Source organism: Elephas maximus, chromosome 15 (assembly GCF_024166365.1).
Source record: "Elephas maximus indicus isolate mEleMax1 chromosome 15, mEleMax1 primary haplotype, whole genome shotgun sequence".
In the NCBI taxonomy this organism is placed as follows: Eukaryota; Metazoa; Chordata; class Mammalia; order Proboscidea; family Elephantidae; genus Elephas; species Elephas maximus.
In genome coordinates, this window is record NC_064833.1 from 43,919,916 (window position 1) to 43,932,755 (window position 12,840).

General features: G+C 39.9%; 1 protein-coding gene and 1 non-coding gene across 2 annotated transcripts; both read left to right on the top strand.

The window, feature by feature from the left end:
* Nucleotides 1-4,685: 4,685 nt before the first annotated feature.
* Nucleotides 4,686-7,880, top strand: RPL30 (ribosomal protein L30). Its single transcript, XM_049853538.1, has 5 exons — nucleotides 4,686-4,742; nucleotides 4,845-4,897; nucleotides 5,164-5,309; nucleotides 6,764-6,894; nucleotides 7,778-7,880. The coding sequence occupies exons 2-5, from the start codon at nucleotides 4,877-4,879 to the stop codon at nucleotides 7,825-7,827; spliced, it is 348 nt and encodes a 115-aa protein (XP_049709495.1). The 5' UTR covers nucleotides 4,686-4,742; nucleotides 4,845-4,876; the 3' UTR covers nucleotides 7,828-7,880.
* LOC126059118 (small nucleolar RNA SNORA72) lies at nucleotides 7,420-7,551 on the top strand. The gene has a single exon (XR_007513377.1). It is a non-coding gene; the product is annotated as a small nucleolar RNA SNORA72 (small nucleolar RNA).
* Nucleotides 7,881-12,840: the final 4,960 nt, after the last annotated feature.

The following is a 12,840-nucleotide window of genomic DNA, read 5'->3' on the forward strand; positions in this document are numbered from 1 at the left end:
TAACTTAGAAATAACTTAGTCTAAGCATCTTATTTCACAGTGGATGTGAATTTTTCAAGGATATATGGCTGGTTCCTGACACAGTTGTCTAGGAGGTGGGTCTTCTGACTCCAGCCTAGTCTCTTCATAGACATCCATCTATTTCCCTGTATATCATGAAATACACCACTATGGTCTTTACCGTATGCTTAGAGCTTCTTCCTTCCTTCCTTTTTTAATTCAGTGCAGCAGAGTTTGTAGCCTGCTGAGGCTAGAGAATGAAAATGTCAGTCTGAAGGACTTTCAGTGTAAAGTAGAAAGGAGTATAGGAGACATATTTTGACTATTATTTTGGAGGGAGGAAGAGAGGACATGAAACAGGTAACCTTTATTCCCTCTTTTCCTGTAAGGGTTCAGAATTTTTATTATCAGTGCACATGTGTTCAGTTAGTTGAGAGGCTACCAACATTCACTGAGTTTAAAAGTACAAGTGGAATTACTTGGATTCTCTTGCTGTCTCCATACCGTATCTGTGAGCATGTTTAGTGACCCAGTTGACTGGTAAGAATGTGAAGGCTGAGTCAGACAAACTGAGTTCCAAATTCCTAACAGGCTGTTTCCTAATCTGGACATTGGCTAAGTAATAGTTGATGATAACGAATATGATAGTTTTAACTGTGTGACAAGGGAATGGGCCAATGCACTGAACCAATGAATAACAGACTAACTTGTATTTGCCCCAACAAGGAATACTGTCACCCTTAATTCTCACAGCAAGTAAAAACGAGAATAAATAAATGTAGGTGCTTATAGAGTTTTCAGAAAACAGCGGTTGGTGAAAGAAAAGTAAAGAAAGGGGAGATTTGTGTTAATTCTGTCCTATCACATTTACTTGTTGGTATTCTTTCAAAGTCATTCTGAAATGCTAGACTAGCATCCACAAAAAATAAAATGACTGGATGGCAGTCTCTTCTCAAAGCATACACATTTCTTGGCTTTTTTACTATGATTTTCAAATTTACAGAAAGTTGAAAGAATAGCACAATAAACAATCATATTGCATATGGCTGCTTATGCGCTACCATAGCAGAATAGTTGTGACAGGGACCACATAGCCTGAAGAGCCTAAAATACTGTTTGGCCCTTTACAGAAAGTTTGCCAACCTCTGCTCTAATAAATACAAATCTGGAAATACTTGCCAAATCTTCACGAGCGAAAAGACTTACCTGTCATTTTTGCACAGCAACTGTGGGTGTGTCTCAGAAAAGAACTGTTTCTTCCTTTAGAATATAGGTTTTCTGATGTTGTGGACAATTTTAGAAGGTGTGGCTGTGGGTGGGTGACTGGGGTGGAGAAGTTGGGGGGAGGCAGGAGTGGGATGTAGGAGAGTACCCACTGTATGGCTATTCTGTGCAGGGTACTGTGATAGGTGCTTTAGACACCATTACATTTACTGTGATCCTCACAACACTGAGGCACAGGCCATTATTCCTGTTTTATTATTGAGGAAACTGATGCTTAGAGAGGTTAGAAAATTTGCCCAAAGTCATGTAGGTATTAAACAGAAAAATCAAGAGTGTTTGATTTTTCTGCCTGTCTCCAAAGAGATACAGTGGATTCAGCTGAAATCCCATAGGAAGAATTCTCAAACATTTTGTGGTCATTTGTCATATGCAAAACGAGCGCTTTGAGCTTCTCTGGCTTCCAGTACATAGTAAGGTGCCTGAGAGAAAGCAACTAGCCATGGTCTTCGGAGATGATAATGATGCTGCAATAAAAAATATCCTCGTTCACAAATCTTTGACCAGCTGTGCAACAGTCTCTGTATGACAGGGATTCCTAAAAGGTGGCTTGCTGGGACAAAAAATTCAAACAGCACAGAAGGAAATAAAATAAAAAAGTGTTTTCCCACCCCATTCTAACCTCCAACCCCACTCCCCAGAGGAAACCACTGTGATCTTGTGTATCCATATACAAAAGCCTATGTGGGTATGTTCACTTTATGTTTTGATAGACATTGCTAATCTGTCCTTCAAGGGTTCCTATTTTGCCATCATAATTTATAACTAACTTTAATCTTTCTGGTGGTAATTTAATTTTAGCGCCTTTATTCTTTTAAAGTCCCACTCACACTGGGATCACTGATCAGCATGCTTCTTCCAATGATGAAAATCGAGGGACCTTCTTCCAAGGCTTCTTCTGAAATGTAAAAAAATTCTGGGAAAAAGATTAGAATAGGAAGTAAAATTTTTAATATAAAATTTCTTAAAATTTTACTCTAAGGCAAATTTCCCAAATTATAACACTTAAATCTTCTATGTTCCATTTTAAAATATTTTTTCTCATTATTCCCCTCATGTGTGCTATATTCCAGCCAAACTGTACTAGCCACTCTGATCACGTCCTCTGAGGCCTGCTTCTGCTCTTCTGACCAATGCATTCCTCTTAATTTCAGTTATCTTCAAGTCGAGAGGACCTAACTTCAAAACTCAGCCCTCTTAAGTATCTGTGTAACCTTCAGTAAATTATTTACACAGTTTTCTCTCTAGTTTTATTCCCTATAAGGATGATAATGTCTATGAGGTCATTGTAACCATTAAGGTTTGTGAAAAGTATATAAAATCTATACAAAAGCTAATTATTCTTAATATTCTCCTTAAAAGGCTCAAATAGATAATAGGCTCTTTAAGAACAGGGACCATGTCTTGATTATCTCTATACATACTTAGTGCCTATAGTGATGTTTTGGAGTTCCTTGGTGGTGTAATCAACTAGTTAAGCTCTTGGCTGCTAATTGAATGGCTGGCAGTTCAAGTCCACTAGAGTTGCCTTGGAAAAAAGGCCTGGTGATCTACTTCCAAAAACCCAGTCATTGAAAACTCTATGGAGCACAGTTCTACTCTCACACACATGGGGTTTGCTACCAGTCATAACTGACTTGATGACTACTGGGGTTTTTTTTTTTGGTATAGTGATGTTTAACATACCACAAAAATTTGTTAATTATATTTGTTAAAATTAATAAACATGTTATGCTACTTGTTTATATCTGCCTCCAGACATCAGACTGCAAAGTCTCCGAGGGCATCTTACACAAATCAGGGCCTAACACAGGACCTGGCACAAGGTACAGAATGAATGAATATGTTATCATAATTTCATTCTTATCCATGGCAGTTAAAGTTATACTAAGTTGTGTTTTTTCAAGTCCTGTTTTCTCAAGAAGACCCCTGAGGGTAAATGTAGCGTAATTCTTTGATGTCAAGTGGTTAACAAGAACATTTGATTAAAAAAAAAAAAAAATGCATACCTGAATGTCTAATGTGAATGGTAACTTTAAACATTTCCAAATTCTACCTGCAAAGAATTGTAATGAAAAGTACTCTTAAGCAGATGACTCAATTTTTTATAATCAGATGACAACCACAAATGAAATGTTAATATTGACCAGAATAGAACAAAGAACACAGGATAAAAGTTAAGGGGACCGGTGTTTTAGCCTTTATCAAGTAGCATTGTCACAACTTCTCTAGATCTGCTTCTTCAACTTTTAAATCAGATGAGTTACTAGTTCTAAAATTAGTAAAAAAACAAAATAGCTTAATATAGAACAAGATTAACAGAGGAGGGCAGATATTATTTGGATTTGCACAATGTTAAGTAATTTATGTCTAAAAGTTAAAGCAAGTACAACTATAATCTAACTCTGCTTGTTCGGTTAATTTCACATCAAAGTGCTGCACACAATTTGACTACACTTTTGTGAGGGGGCCTAAGGTGTCCTAAGAGACTTGGGTTACGGCCCTAGCTCCAAGAATTCACTAGTGTAAACCTGAGAATAAAAATATTGCTTCCCTCGGTTTGTTGTGACTATTAAATAATATGCGTAAATGATATAGCACAGTTCCTCACATATACTAGCTATTTATTTATCTGCTTATGTATTTTGGTTCCCCATCTCTCCCATTCTCCAGGACAAGACGACAGTAGGGAAACCACACGCGAAGCTGCTTACCTACTGGTCTGGTTATACACTGGGCGCGGGGGGGGGGGCGGGGGGGCGGTGGTGTTTTCAGAGCCCAATATTTTGCATGCCCCGTCACTGGGCATTTATACAAAGGTCTAACGTTCACAGAAAAAAGATTTTTTTTAACTGGACCGGTTTATTGCTGTCTGTGCAAATTCGGCTTACAAGTGCACACTGAAACAACCGCAAGAGGCAAGTCTGAGGAGAGACCTCAGGGCGTCACCGTTCTCCGAGGGACCTGAAACTTGAGTGAGCGCAGGGGAGTGGACGCAGCTGCTTCTACTCGGCAGGACTGACCACCGGGGAAACCCGGGATTCCAGCAGAATGCTCCCAAAGTCTTCCCAAGACGAGCCTTCCGGCAAGGATGAGATCAGCTGCGTTACACAACAGTGGTCGCAGCTGCGGCCACTTCTTAGCGCCCCTCCATTGCAACCACAGCCGGTTTCTGCAATCCCGCCCGGTCCGAGGTTCCTACGCCCGCAGCTCAGAGCAGCAGAGCCACACAGCGAGGAGAGGCTTGAGGCTGGCACCTGTAGCAAGCCAACAACACTGCCACCACCCCAACTAGCGGTAACAGTAGCAACCAGAAGCTACCCTCCACTTCTAGCCCCGCCCCTTCCGCACTCGATTTACTTCCGCTTCCGGTCCCAGTGTCCCTGCTCAGCCGTGAAGAGCTTTGCATTGTGGGAGTTCCTTCTTTTCTCCCTCCCCGGCCATCTTGGCGGCTGCTCTTGGTGAGTGGGCTCCACCAAGGCTCGGTTTAAGCACTGTGGAGAGCATTGTGCCGTTTGGGTTCCGGATCCTAAACTTCTTGTGTTGTCCTCTGTATGTTTTAGATTGGGGGCCGTCCCACACCTAAGGCAGGAAGATGGTGGCCGCAAAGAAGACGGTGAGTGAGGCGGGCCAGGGCCCGAGGTGGATTCACGTGGAGAGATGAGGCCCGGACGGGCGGGCAAATCTGGGCACACCGGGGAGACAGCATGTCCGCTGCCATTTGGAGGGCCCCAGAGGGAACCCGACAGACCCTTTCAGTGACTTGGGACCTTCGACTTCGGTGGCTTTATTAGGGGCTCAGGCTTCCGGAAAGCTGGATCCACTTGAGCTGGTTGCAGACGAGGCATTCAGGTCCGTGTTAAATGTTTGCTTTGTTTGTAGAAAAAGTCGCTGGAGTCGATCAACTCTAGGCTCCAACTCGTTATGAAAAGTGGGAAATACGTTCTGGGGTACAAGCAGACTCTGAAGATGATCAGGCAAGGCAAAGCGAAACTGGTCATCCTCGCCAACAACTGCCCGGCCTTGAGGTAATCGAAGGAACATGAGTGTGTCGCCTTGCTGGCGGCAGATTTATCGTGAGCGAATATCCAGGAGTGTAAACTTGTCATCTGGGTAGCTTGAAATCGGTTTTATGTAAAACTTGTTTCGTAAGCAGGCACTTGCAGAAGAATTGTTATTATTAATGATGTTTAGATCTTGATTCCCCTCCCACCCCATCCATTTGCTCTCTTGTCTGAGCTTACCTTTGGCAGAAGCGTGACAGAAGGGGTAAAACCCACAGAATGTCAGAATTGAACTTCAACAGAATTTGTTTTTCCAAGTATATTTTATCGTTATTTGGGTGATTTTTATTTTTTAGTTTTTCAGTGCTTAAAAGGTGCTTCGTTGTATGAACGTACTCGTTTTAATGTAGGAAAGCCAGGGAAGAGTTCAGGCCGGAATTTGACAGACTGTGGAGTTGCAGACTATCTTAGAATCACCTGGTTCAGTCCAATGTGTTACTTGTCTGAACCCAGGCTTTTGCTAGACTTACTGCTTTGAAGTTTAAGTTAGTGGGTATTGTAAATAAGCTAAAGAAACTTGGATCTTGCAGAATATAAGCCATGTGATTATCCCTCCTACTCCCTTTGATTTTTCTATGGTAATGCATAACCTGCTTACAGCATCATATCAGGTGTCTGTGCTTAAGTGGCAAAGCCTCAAGGGCCGTTCTATAGCAGTGCTTCTCAAACGTAAATGTGCATGTGAATCGTATTGGTGATCCTGTTCTGATTCAGTGGGTGTGGGAATGGGCCTTGGAGTTTGCATTTCTAACAAGCCCCTTGTAAACACTGTTGCAGGTCTTTGGACTCTAAAATTTAGTGGCAGGGTTCTGTAGGACTCCTTTCAAAATCTTCAAACCATTAGTATCTGTGTCTACTCAACTGACACAAATTACTCTGTCCAATGTTAAGTCCTTGGATAAGTAATCATATCACTTCCTCGTCTAGGATTCAGGGCAGCAAAGGGTGATAGAAATAGCTTATCTTTTAAGGTCTTGGGTGTGATTCTGGATCCTCTGCTTATTCCAAGCCTAAATTTCTTCGATAGCTTAAGAAAGGGGGAGTATATAATACCTACTTTAGAGGTTGTCATGGTTGTAAAGTGTCAGGCACATAGTAAGTAAATGATGGTTCCCTTTCTTTTTTTTTTTATTTTGCATTCTACCATCTTTTTCATAAGTGTAGATACTGTCTTAAACATATTAGGTGTTCAGTAGATATTTGCTGGTTGCCAAGAAACTGAAAATCTGTATCTTGTAAGGGATCCGAGAAAAGGTTGGCTTGTATTTGTTAATGTGTATGATGGTGTGTTTTTAAGAGTAATACAGGGTTTAGTTACTGCTTCAAGGCCTCGTCAACATTAAAACTAAAAAGAAAAGTAGTAACATTCTATAAGGCACTTGGTGTGGCATTTATTTGCCTTTTTTTCATTTCCCAAGGAAATCTGAAATAGAGTACTATGCTATGTTGGCCAAAACTGGTGTCCATCACTACAGTGGCAATAATATTGAATTGGGTACAGCGTGTGGAAAATACTACAGGGTATGCACACTGGCTATCATTGACCCAGGTATGCTTTCTAACTCAGACTCATTTTAGTTTTTTCCTTTTTTATGTAATACAAATATTTGCTATATTAATCTCTTAGGCTCCTGAGTTCAGCTGTTGAGAATTTGGATAGCGGGGGGTATGTTCTAGTGTATTTCAGCGAATTAACGAATGTATCAGTATATTATAATCGGCTTTGTTAAAAAATAGCTTTTTTTTTTTTAACTTTGAGAGCATTAAATAGTGACCGTGGAATTAATAGTTTATGTTGGATGGGAGAAGTTGGTTTACCTACCTCTAAAATTCCACAGAAGAAAATACAGAAATTGTGGATTGTCAGAATTTTTTTTTTAAAAAAAGCTCTGTGTTTGGAGACTAGGAACTTGCAAAAGGTGTAACTGTAAAGGGGTAAATAATCAGATGAAATAAGTAGAGGAAAATAATTCTTACAGTCTAGGAACATACAGGTAAAATTAGAAATATAAATACCTACAAATATATGCATATTTTGAATTTATGAAATTTTAGTTAATTCATAATATACATATGGCGAATATTCTCGCTGTCCTGATTTTGTGATAATCAGGGCAGGCTAAACATTCGCTATAGTAAGACCATGCATGTGTCCCCAGACCTAGTTCTTTACCTAGGTCTGGTTTTATAAATGCTGGTGATAAACCAAGTCTGATTTACTATACAACCATCTTGTGTAGGAAATGGCTGAGACTCTAGGTATCTTTATTCAAGCTTCAGAGAAATGACAATATAGCTAGTTAAAAAATGTGAAAATAACCAGTGCTAATTTTCAGAGCTATGCTTAAAGAAGGCATAAACACAGAAGGGATATTTTGTGATAACCAGTTGCCATTAAATGTAAAATTGCTGTGTTTTGTTTTATTTTCTAGGTGATTCTGATATCATTAGAAGCATGCCAGAACAGACCGGTGAAAAATAAATCATGTAATTTTTTTCTTTAATAAAACTTACCAGAGCTTGTATTAAAAACACTGTATCTATTTCACTTATTTTTCTTTTTATCCTTTTGTTTCAGTACAGTTTCCTGAAGGTAGGATTAGCAGCTAGATGTGATGGCCAGTCCTTTGGGCTAAGAGTCTTATATCCCAGTTTGTTCTCCTGTTTTGTAAAAGAAGTATACCACGTTCCTTTCTAGAACTAGATTTTTAAGACAATTTTCATAATTCCTATTTCGAGGCATTGTTGGGACTTTACATTTGAATATGCTTGAGAGGCAGCAGTACCCAAAATACAGTCAGAGTTTAAATCTACAAATCTGAGTAGCAAAGAGGATTAAATGAATATTTCCCCACCCCCAAAATGCTTGCATAAACAGAAAAATTTTAGTGAACTTAAGAATATGCCCTTGTAGGGGTACTTGGACATCTTCAAATTAATCCTAGGTCTTAAATCAGTGTTAAAGCCAAGATGTGTGCTTTATAGAATTTTAGTCCTAAAAAAATCTGCTCAGTGTATTCGGTGTTGAGATTTTTTGGAAACTGCATACTCCATCTCCCAAAAACATGTTTTGTCAGAAATTAATATTGCTACTCCTGCTCTTTTTTGCTTATTGTTTGCATGATATCCAAAAACATGTTTTATGGAACTCTTCCCACATCTGATAATATCCTTTGGAACATTCAGAGAAATTAATTTGGGGAGAAATAATAATTTAGTTACATTCAAAATTGACCCATTTGCTTGATTTACAGAGTTGAATTGCTTGTGTGTGCATGTGCACTAGTTGGGTATATCCTGCTCAGTCCACCATGTTTGGCTAGTAGAGGCTACAGAAGTAAAAAACAATGTCTTTTCCGTATTAGATTCGATCTCTTTTGAAGGCAGCTTTTGGTGGTAGATGATTGAGATGTAAAAATGAGGATGCCTTCTATATACTGTCTAGAAAGGCAAACATTTACCGTAGAGCAAACCGATCCAGAGAGCTTGGACTAGAGTCAGAAGACTACCTCCCCCGCCCCCCCAAATAATAACTGTTTTGGTGAAAGTTTACACAGCAAGTTAGATTCCACTTTGACAGTTTCCACACAAATTGATCAATGACATTGGTAACGTTTTTCACGTTGTGTCAATGTTCTTACTGTTTGTGTTCTGGTTGTTCCATTTCCAGTACTCTAGTTACCTTGTTCCTTTCTCATCTTTGCTTTGGATTAAATGTTGACCCTTTGGACCAACACAGATGTTTTCTTAGTAGAGCACTGATGTGACAGGAAATCTTTATTTTGTGTGTTACTCTGTTTTTCTGTTAATAAAAGACAGTCTTGGGATCATTTTGGTCCAAGGTTTAAAGAGCATTTCAGAGCAATAGTCTTAGGGTCCTCTGGTCTCAAGTGGTTCAGTTAGTCTGGCCATTTTTAAGAATTTGAGTTTTGTTTTTGCATTTTTCTCCCATTCTAACCAGAATCATTTGTTGTTCCCCTGGTCAGATTGGTCAGTGGTGGTAGCCAGGCACCACCTAGTTCTTCTGGTCTCAGTAGTTGAGGTTGTGGTTCATCTAGGCCATCAGTCTTGTAGATGTCTCTGATTTTGGTTACCACCTTATTCTTGTCCCTGATGAGTACAGACCAATGCTTATATGTTAGATGGCTGCTTTCAGGGCCCTAGATTCTATTCCACCAGGATGTAGAACGTGAAATTTGTGAGCTATATTACCGCCCTGGTCTGATGAGTACAGACCAATGCTTATATGTTAGATGGCTGCTTTCAGGGCCCTAGATTCTATTCCACCAGGATGTAGAACGTGAAATTTGTGAGCTATATTACCGCCCTGGTAGTACAGTTCAAATCCACCAGTTGCTCCTTGAAAACCCCATGGGGCAGTTCTACTCTGTCCTATAGGGTCATTATGAGTTGGAACTGACTTGATGGCACCTGACAATAACGTTACGCCAATTGAGTTGTTCTGTGAGACTATGGTCCTAAGACTTCAAATGTAGAAAACCAATCTTGAAAGGTCTTTGGCTCTGTCTGAGGAAAATCTGTAGTTGTGTCTTCAATGAATATATGTGCCTGCCTACCCATGGTCTGTATTTACACATACATATAGATGCTTTTGGAGAAACCCTGGTGACATAGTGGCTAAGTGCTACGGCTGCTAACCAAAGGGTTGGCAGTTCGAATCTGCCAGGTGCTCCTTGGAAACTATGGGGCAGTTCTACTCTGCCCTATAGGGTCGCTATGAGTTGGGATCGACTCGACGGCAGTGGATTTTTTTTGGTATAGATGCTTTTATCTGTTCTCACATAACGTTTACACCTGTACTTACCTGCATATGCTTATACCCATCCTTACGTGATCGTAGCCTCGTTGTTGTTGTTTCCTTTGTTGTGGTTGTCGTCCTCTTACATATGTCAAATTCTTTGGTACAGGCATTTTCTCATGAGCGCTTCTCAGCGGCATCATTTACTTTGGTCATGCTGTGCTCACTATACCCATAGTTGCTACCACTTTTCCCATCACCAAAAAAAAGGGATCATACAAGGATTCTACCTAATAGTTATGTAACAACCATGGGTGAGTCAAATCCCCAGTTTGACAGATGAGGGAGTTTTCTTTCAAGCTAATGTATGATTTTAGTTTGTATCTGAAGTTAATCTGTGAGGTGATAGATATGATTTAGAGATTGGCTGTTCTTAATTAGGGTTTTCTTACTGATTATTAGCATCTCAGTTTGGGAGTACTGCTGAGATTTTGCGATGAGGCAGTTCTTTGTTTTGAAGGGCTGTGGCATACTGCAGGGTATTTCTCATTGCTGGCTTTCCTTCCATGTAACAATACTGCCCCCCCCCCCCACATTTCTAGAGTGGCATCTCTTCTGATTGAGAGCCACTGAGTTATATGAAAAATTCTTAAAGTCCTGAGGTTTTCATGTTTGCATATCCAAAGACTAGTATGCTCAAAGTTTTTTCAAATGTTCACTTATCCTTAAATGTGCAGTGCTTGGTTAGACTACTGGTTTGTAATACTGTTGGACTGTTTCCGTAACGTTTTAGTCTTTTGGTAAAAGAATTTTCTGTGTTTGTTATCCACTGATTTATTATCCACCCCATCCCCATAAATTGACTTTTCACACTATTTGGGTTATTTTTGGATTATTTTTCTCTCTAGGTTGACTAGTTCTGATTTGATTTTTTAAGGGGCAGTGATGAGCTGAAGAATATAAAATTGTAGATGCCAGTGTACTGCTATTTTGCAGTTTCTCTGTTACATAAATTATTGGCTGCAGACATTTTGAAATGGTTTTTAGAAAATTGATGATTTTAGGGCTTTCTAGGAAGCCCTGGTGGTGCAATGGTTAAGCGCTCAGCTGCTGAGAGATTGGCAGTTCTAACCCACCAGTTGTTCCATGGGAGAACGAGGTGGCAGTCTGCTTCCATAAAGATTACAGCCTTGGGGGGCATTTCTATTTCTACCCTGTCCTGTATGGCCACTGTGAGTCAGAATTAACTTGATGGCAGCGGGTTGGGGTTTTTTTTTTTGTTTGTTTATTTAGGTAATGATAATATGCTATAAAATTATTTGGCTTTTACTTTTCCTTACACACATTTTTTGTGTACTCACTGTTGTTTGTTTCAGTGTGAAAGGGGTATAAAGCTCAGAGAAAAGGAGTTTTGAGTAGATAGGAGGTTTTAGTAGATAGGAAGCATATGCATTGTAGCCTGAGGCAGCTGTGATGAAGTGCCATTTAAGTGCTGCCAGAGTTTAGAGGAGATGACGCCACTGGCCAGGAAGATGAAGGAGGGTCTAAGGTGGAGTTTTTAAATGTTCTCTTCTGAATCTAGGAAACCCTGGTGCCGTAGAGGTGCTACAGCTGCAAGCCAAAGGGTCGGCAGTTCAAATCCGTCAGGTGCTCCTTGGAAACTCTACGAGGCAGTTCTGCTCTGTCTTATAGGGTCGCTATAAGTCAGAATCGACTCGATGGCACTGGGTTTGGTTTTTTTGCTTTTTTTTCCCTGAATCTAATGAAAGTAATGTGTTTGGCTGGGTAGCTCTGATGTGCAAGGGATTTGCAGGTTCAGGCCGGTAGGTATGGTCTTACTCCATAGTTAAATTGAAATACTTGTTAGGCCTGGAGATAGGAAAAAGTCCCAAAGAAGAGGCTGGATACTGTGAGGTGCATTAAGAAAAAAAAAAAGTTTTTTTTTTTTTTTTTTCCATTAAGAATTGCCATCAGTATGGTTTGGTGACGGACAAAACGGCTGTTGAGAAGAAACCAAACTTTAGGCTGTTCAAGAATATAAATAACTACAGTAGTTGGATTTGACCACTGGGAAGAGTATACTGTTCATGGAAAGCTGTTCTCTGTGATCTGCTTTCTTGCAGCTCTTACTTCCTGTACTCCATCAGCTCTCTGTTAGACTTGCTGCTCCTTCTTCCTGCAGTGGCATCTTGTTTCTTCCCTCCCTACCTTTGCCAGGCTTACTTGTTCTGATGGCAAGCCCAACATCTGCTGCAGTCTAGGTGTCTGAGTTACCTTAGAACCTTTTTCAGGGCAATAATCCCAACAGCCTCACTAAAGTTCTAGAGGGAAGGGACTCTTACTAGAAACTAGAGTGAACAATGACTTTGGGGTTTAAACATTTACTTAATTTTCTTATTGATAAGCTTGTGGGGTATCTAGTTCAGAATTTTTCTTTTATCTTGTTGATAGTAGGTTTTGACCATTTTGTGCATTTACTACCTCATACCTGTTTGCTTCAAAAAATCAGGGGTAGAAATCTGCCAAAGTACTTTCCTTTGGTAAGGTGAGCAAAGAATTGATTCTGTCCCTTCATTCAGTCAGTAAACACTTACCTAAAGCACCATCTTTGTGTCAGGTACTCGGCTCTGAAGAATACAAATAGTATTTATTGAGCATTTTAAATGTTTCAGATACTTTACTAAGCAGTGTATATATTAACCCATTTAATCCTCTTGACAACCTAATGAGGTAGTA

Excerpts from the sequence above, each read along its gene's own strand:
- RPL30 (XM_049853538.1), top strand. The coding sequence starts at position 4,877 with ATGGTGGCCGCAAAGAAGACG. Across the intron at positions 4,898-5,163 it reads TGGTGGCCGCAAAGAAGACG|AAAAAGTCGCTGGAGTCGAT; the intron begins GTGAGTGAGGCG and ends CTTTGTTTGTAG. Across the intron at positions 5,310-6,763 it reads AACAACTGCCCGGCCTTGAG|GAAATCTGAAATAGAGTACT; the intron begins GTAATCGAAGGA and ends TCATTTCCCAAG.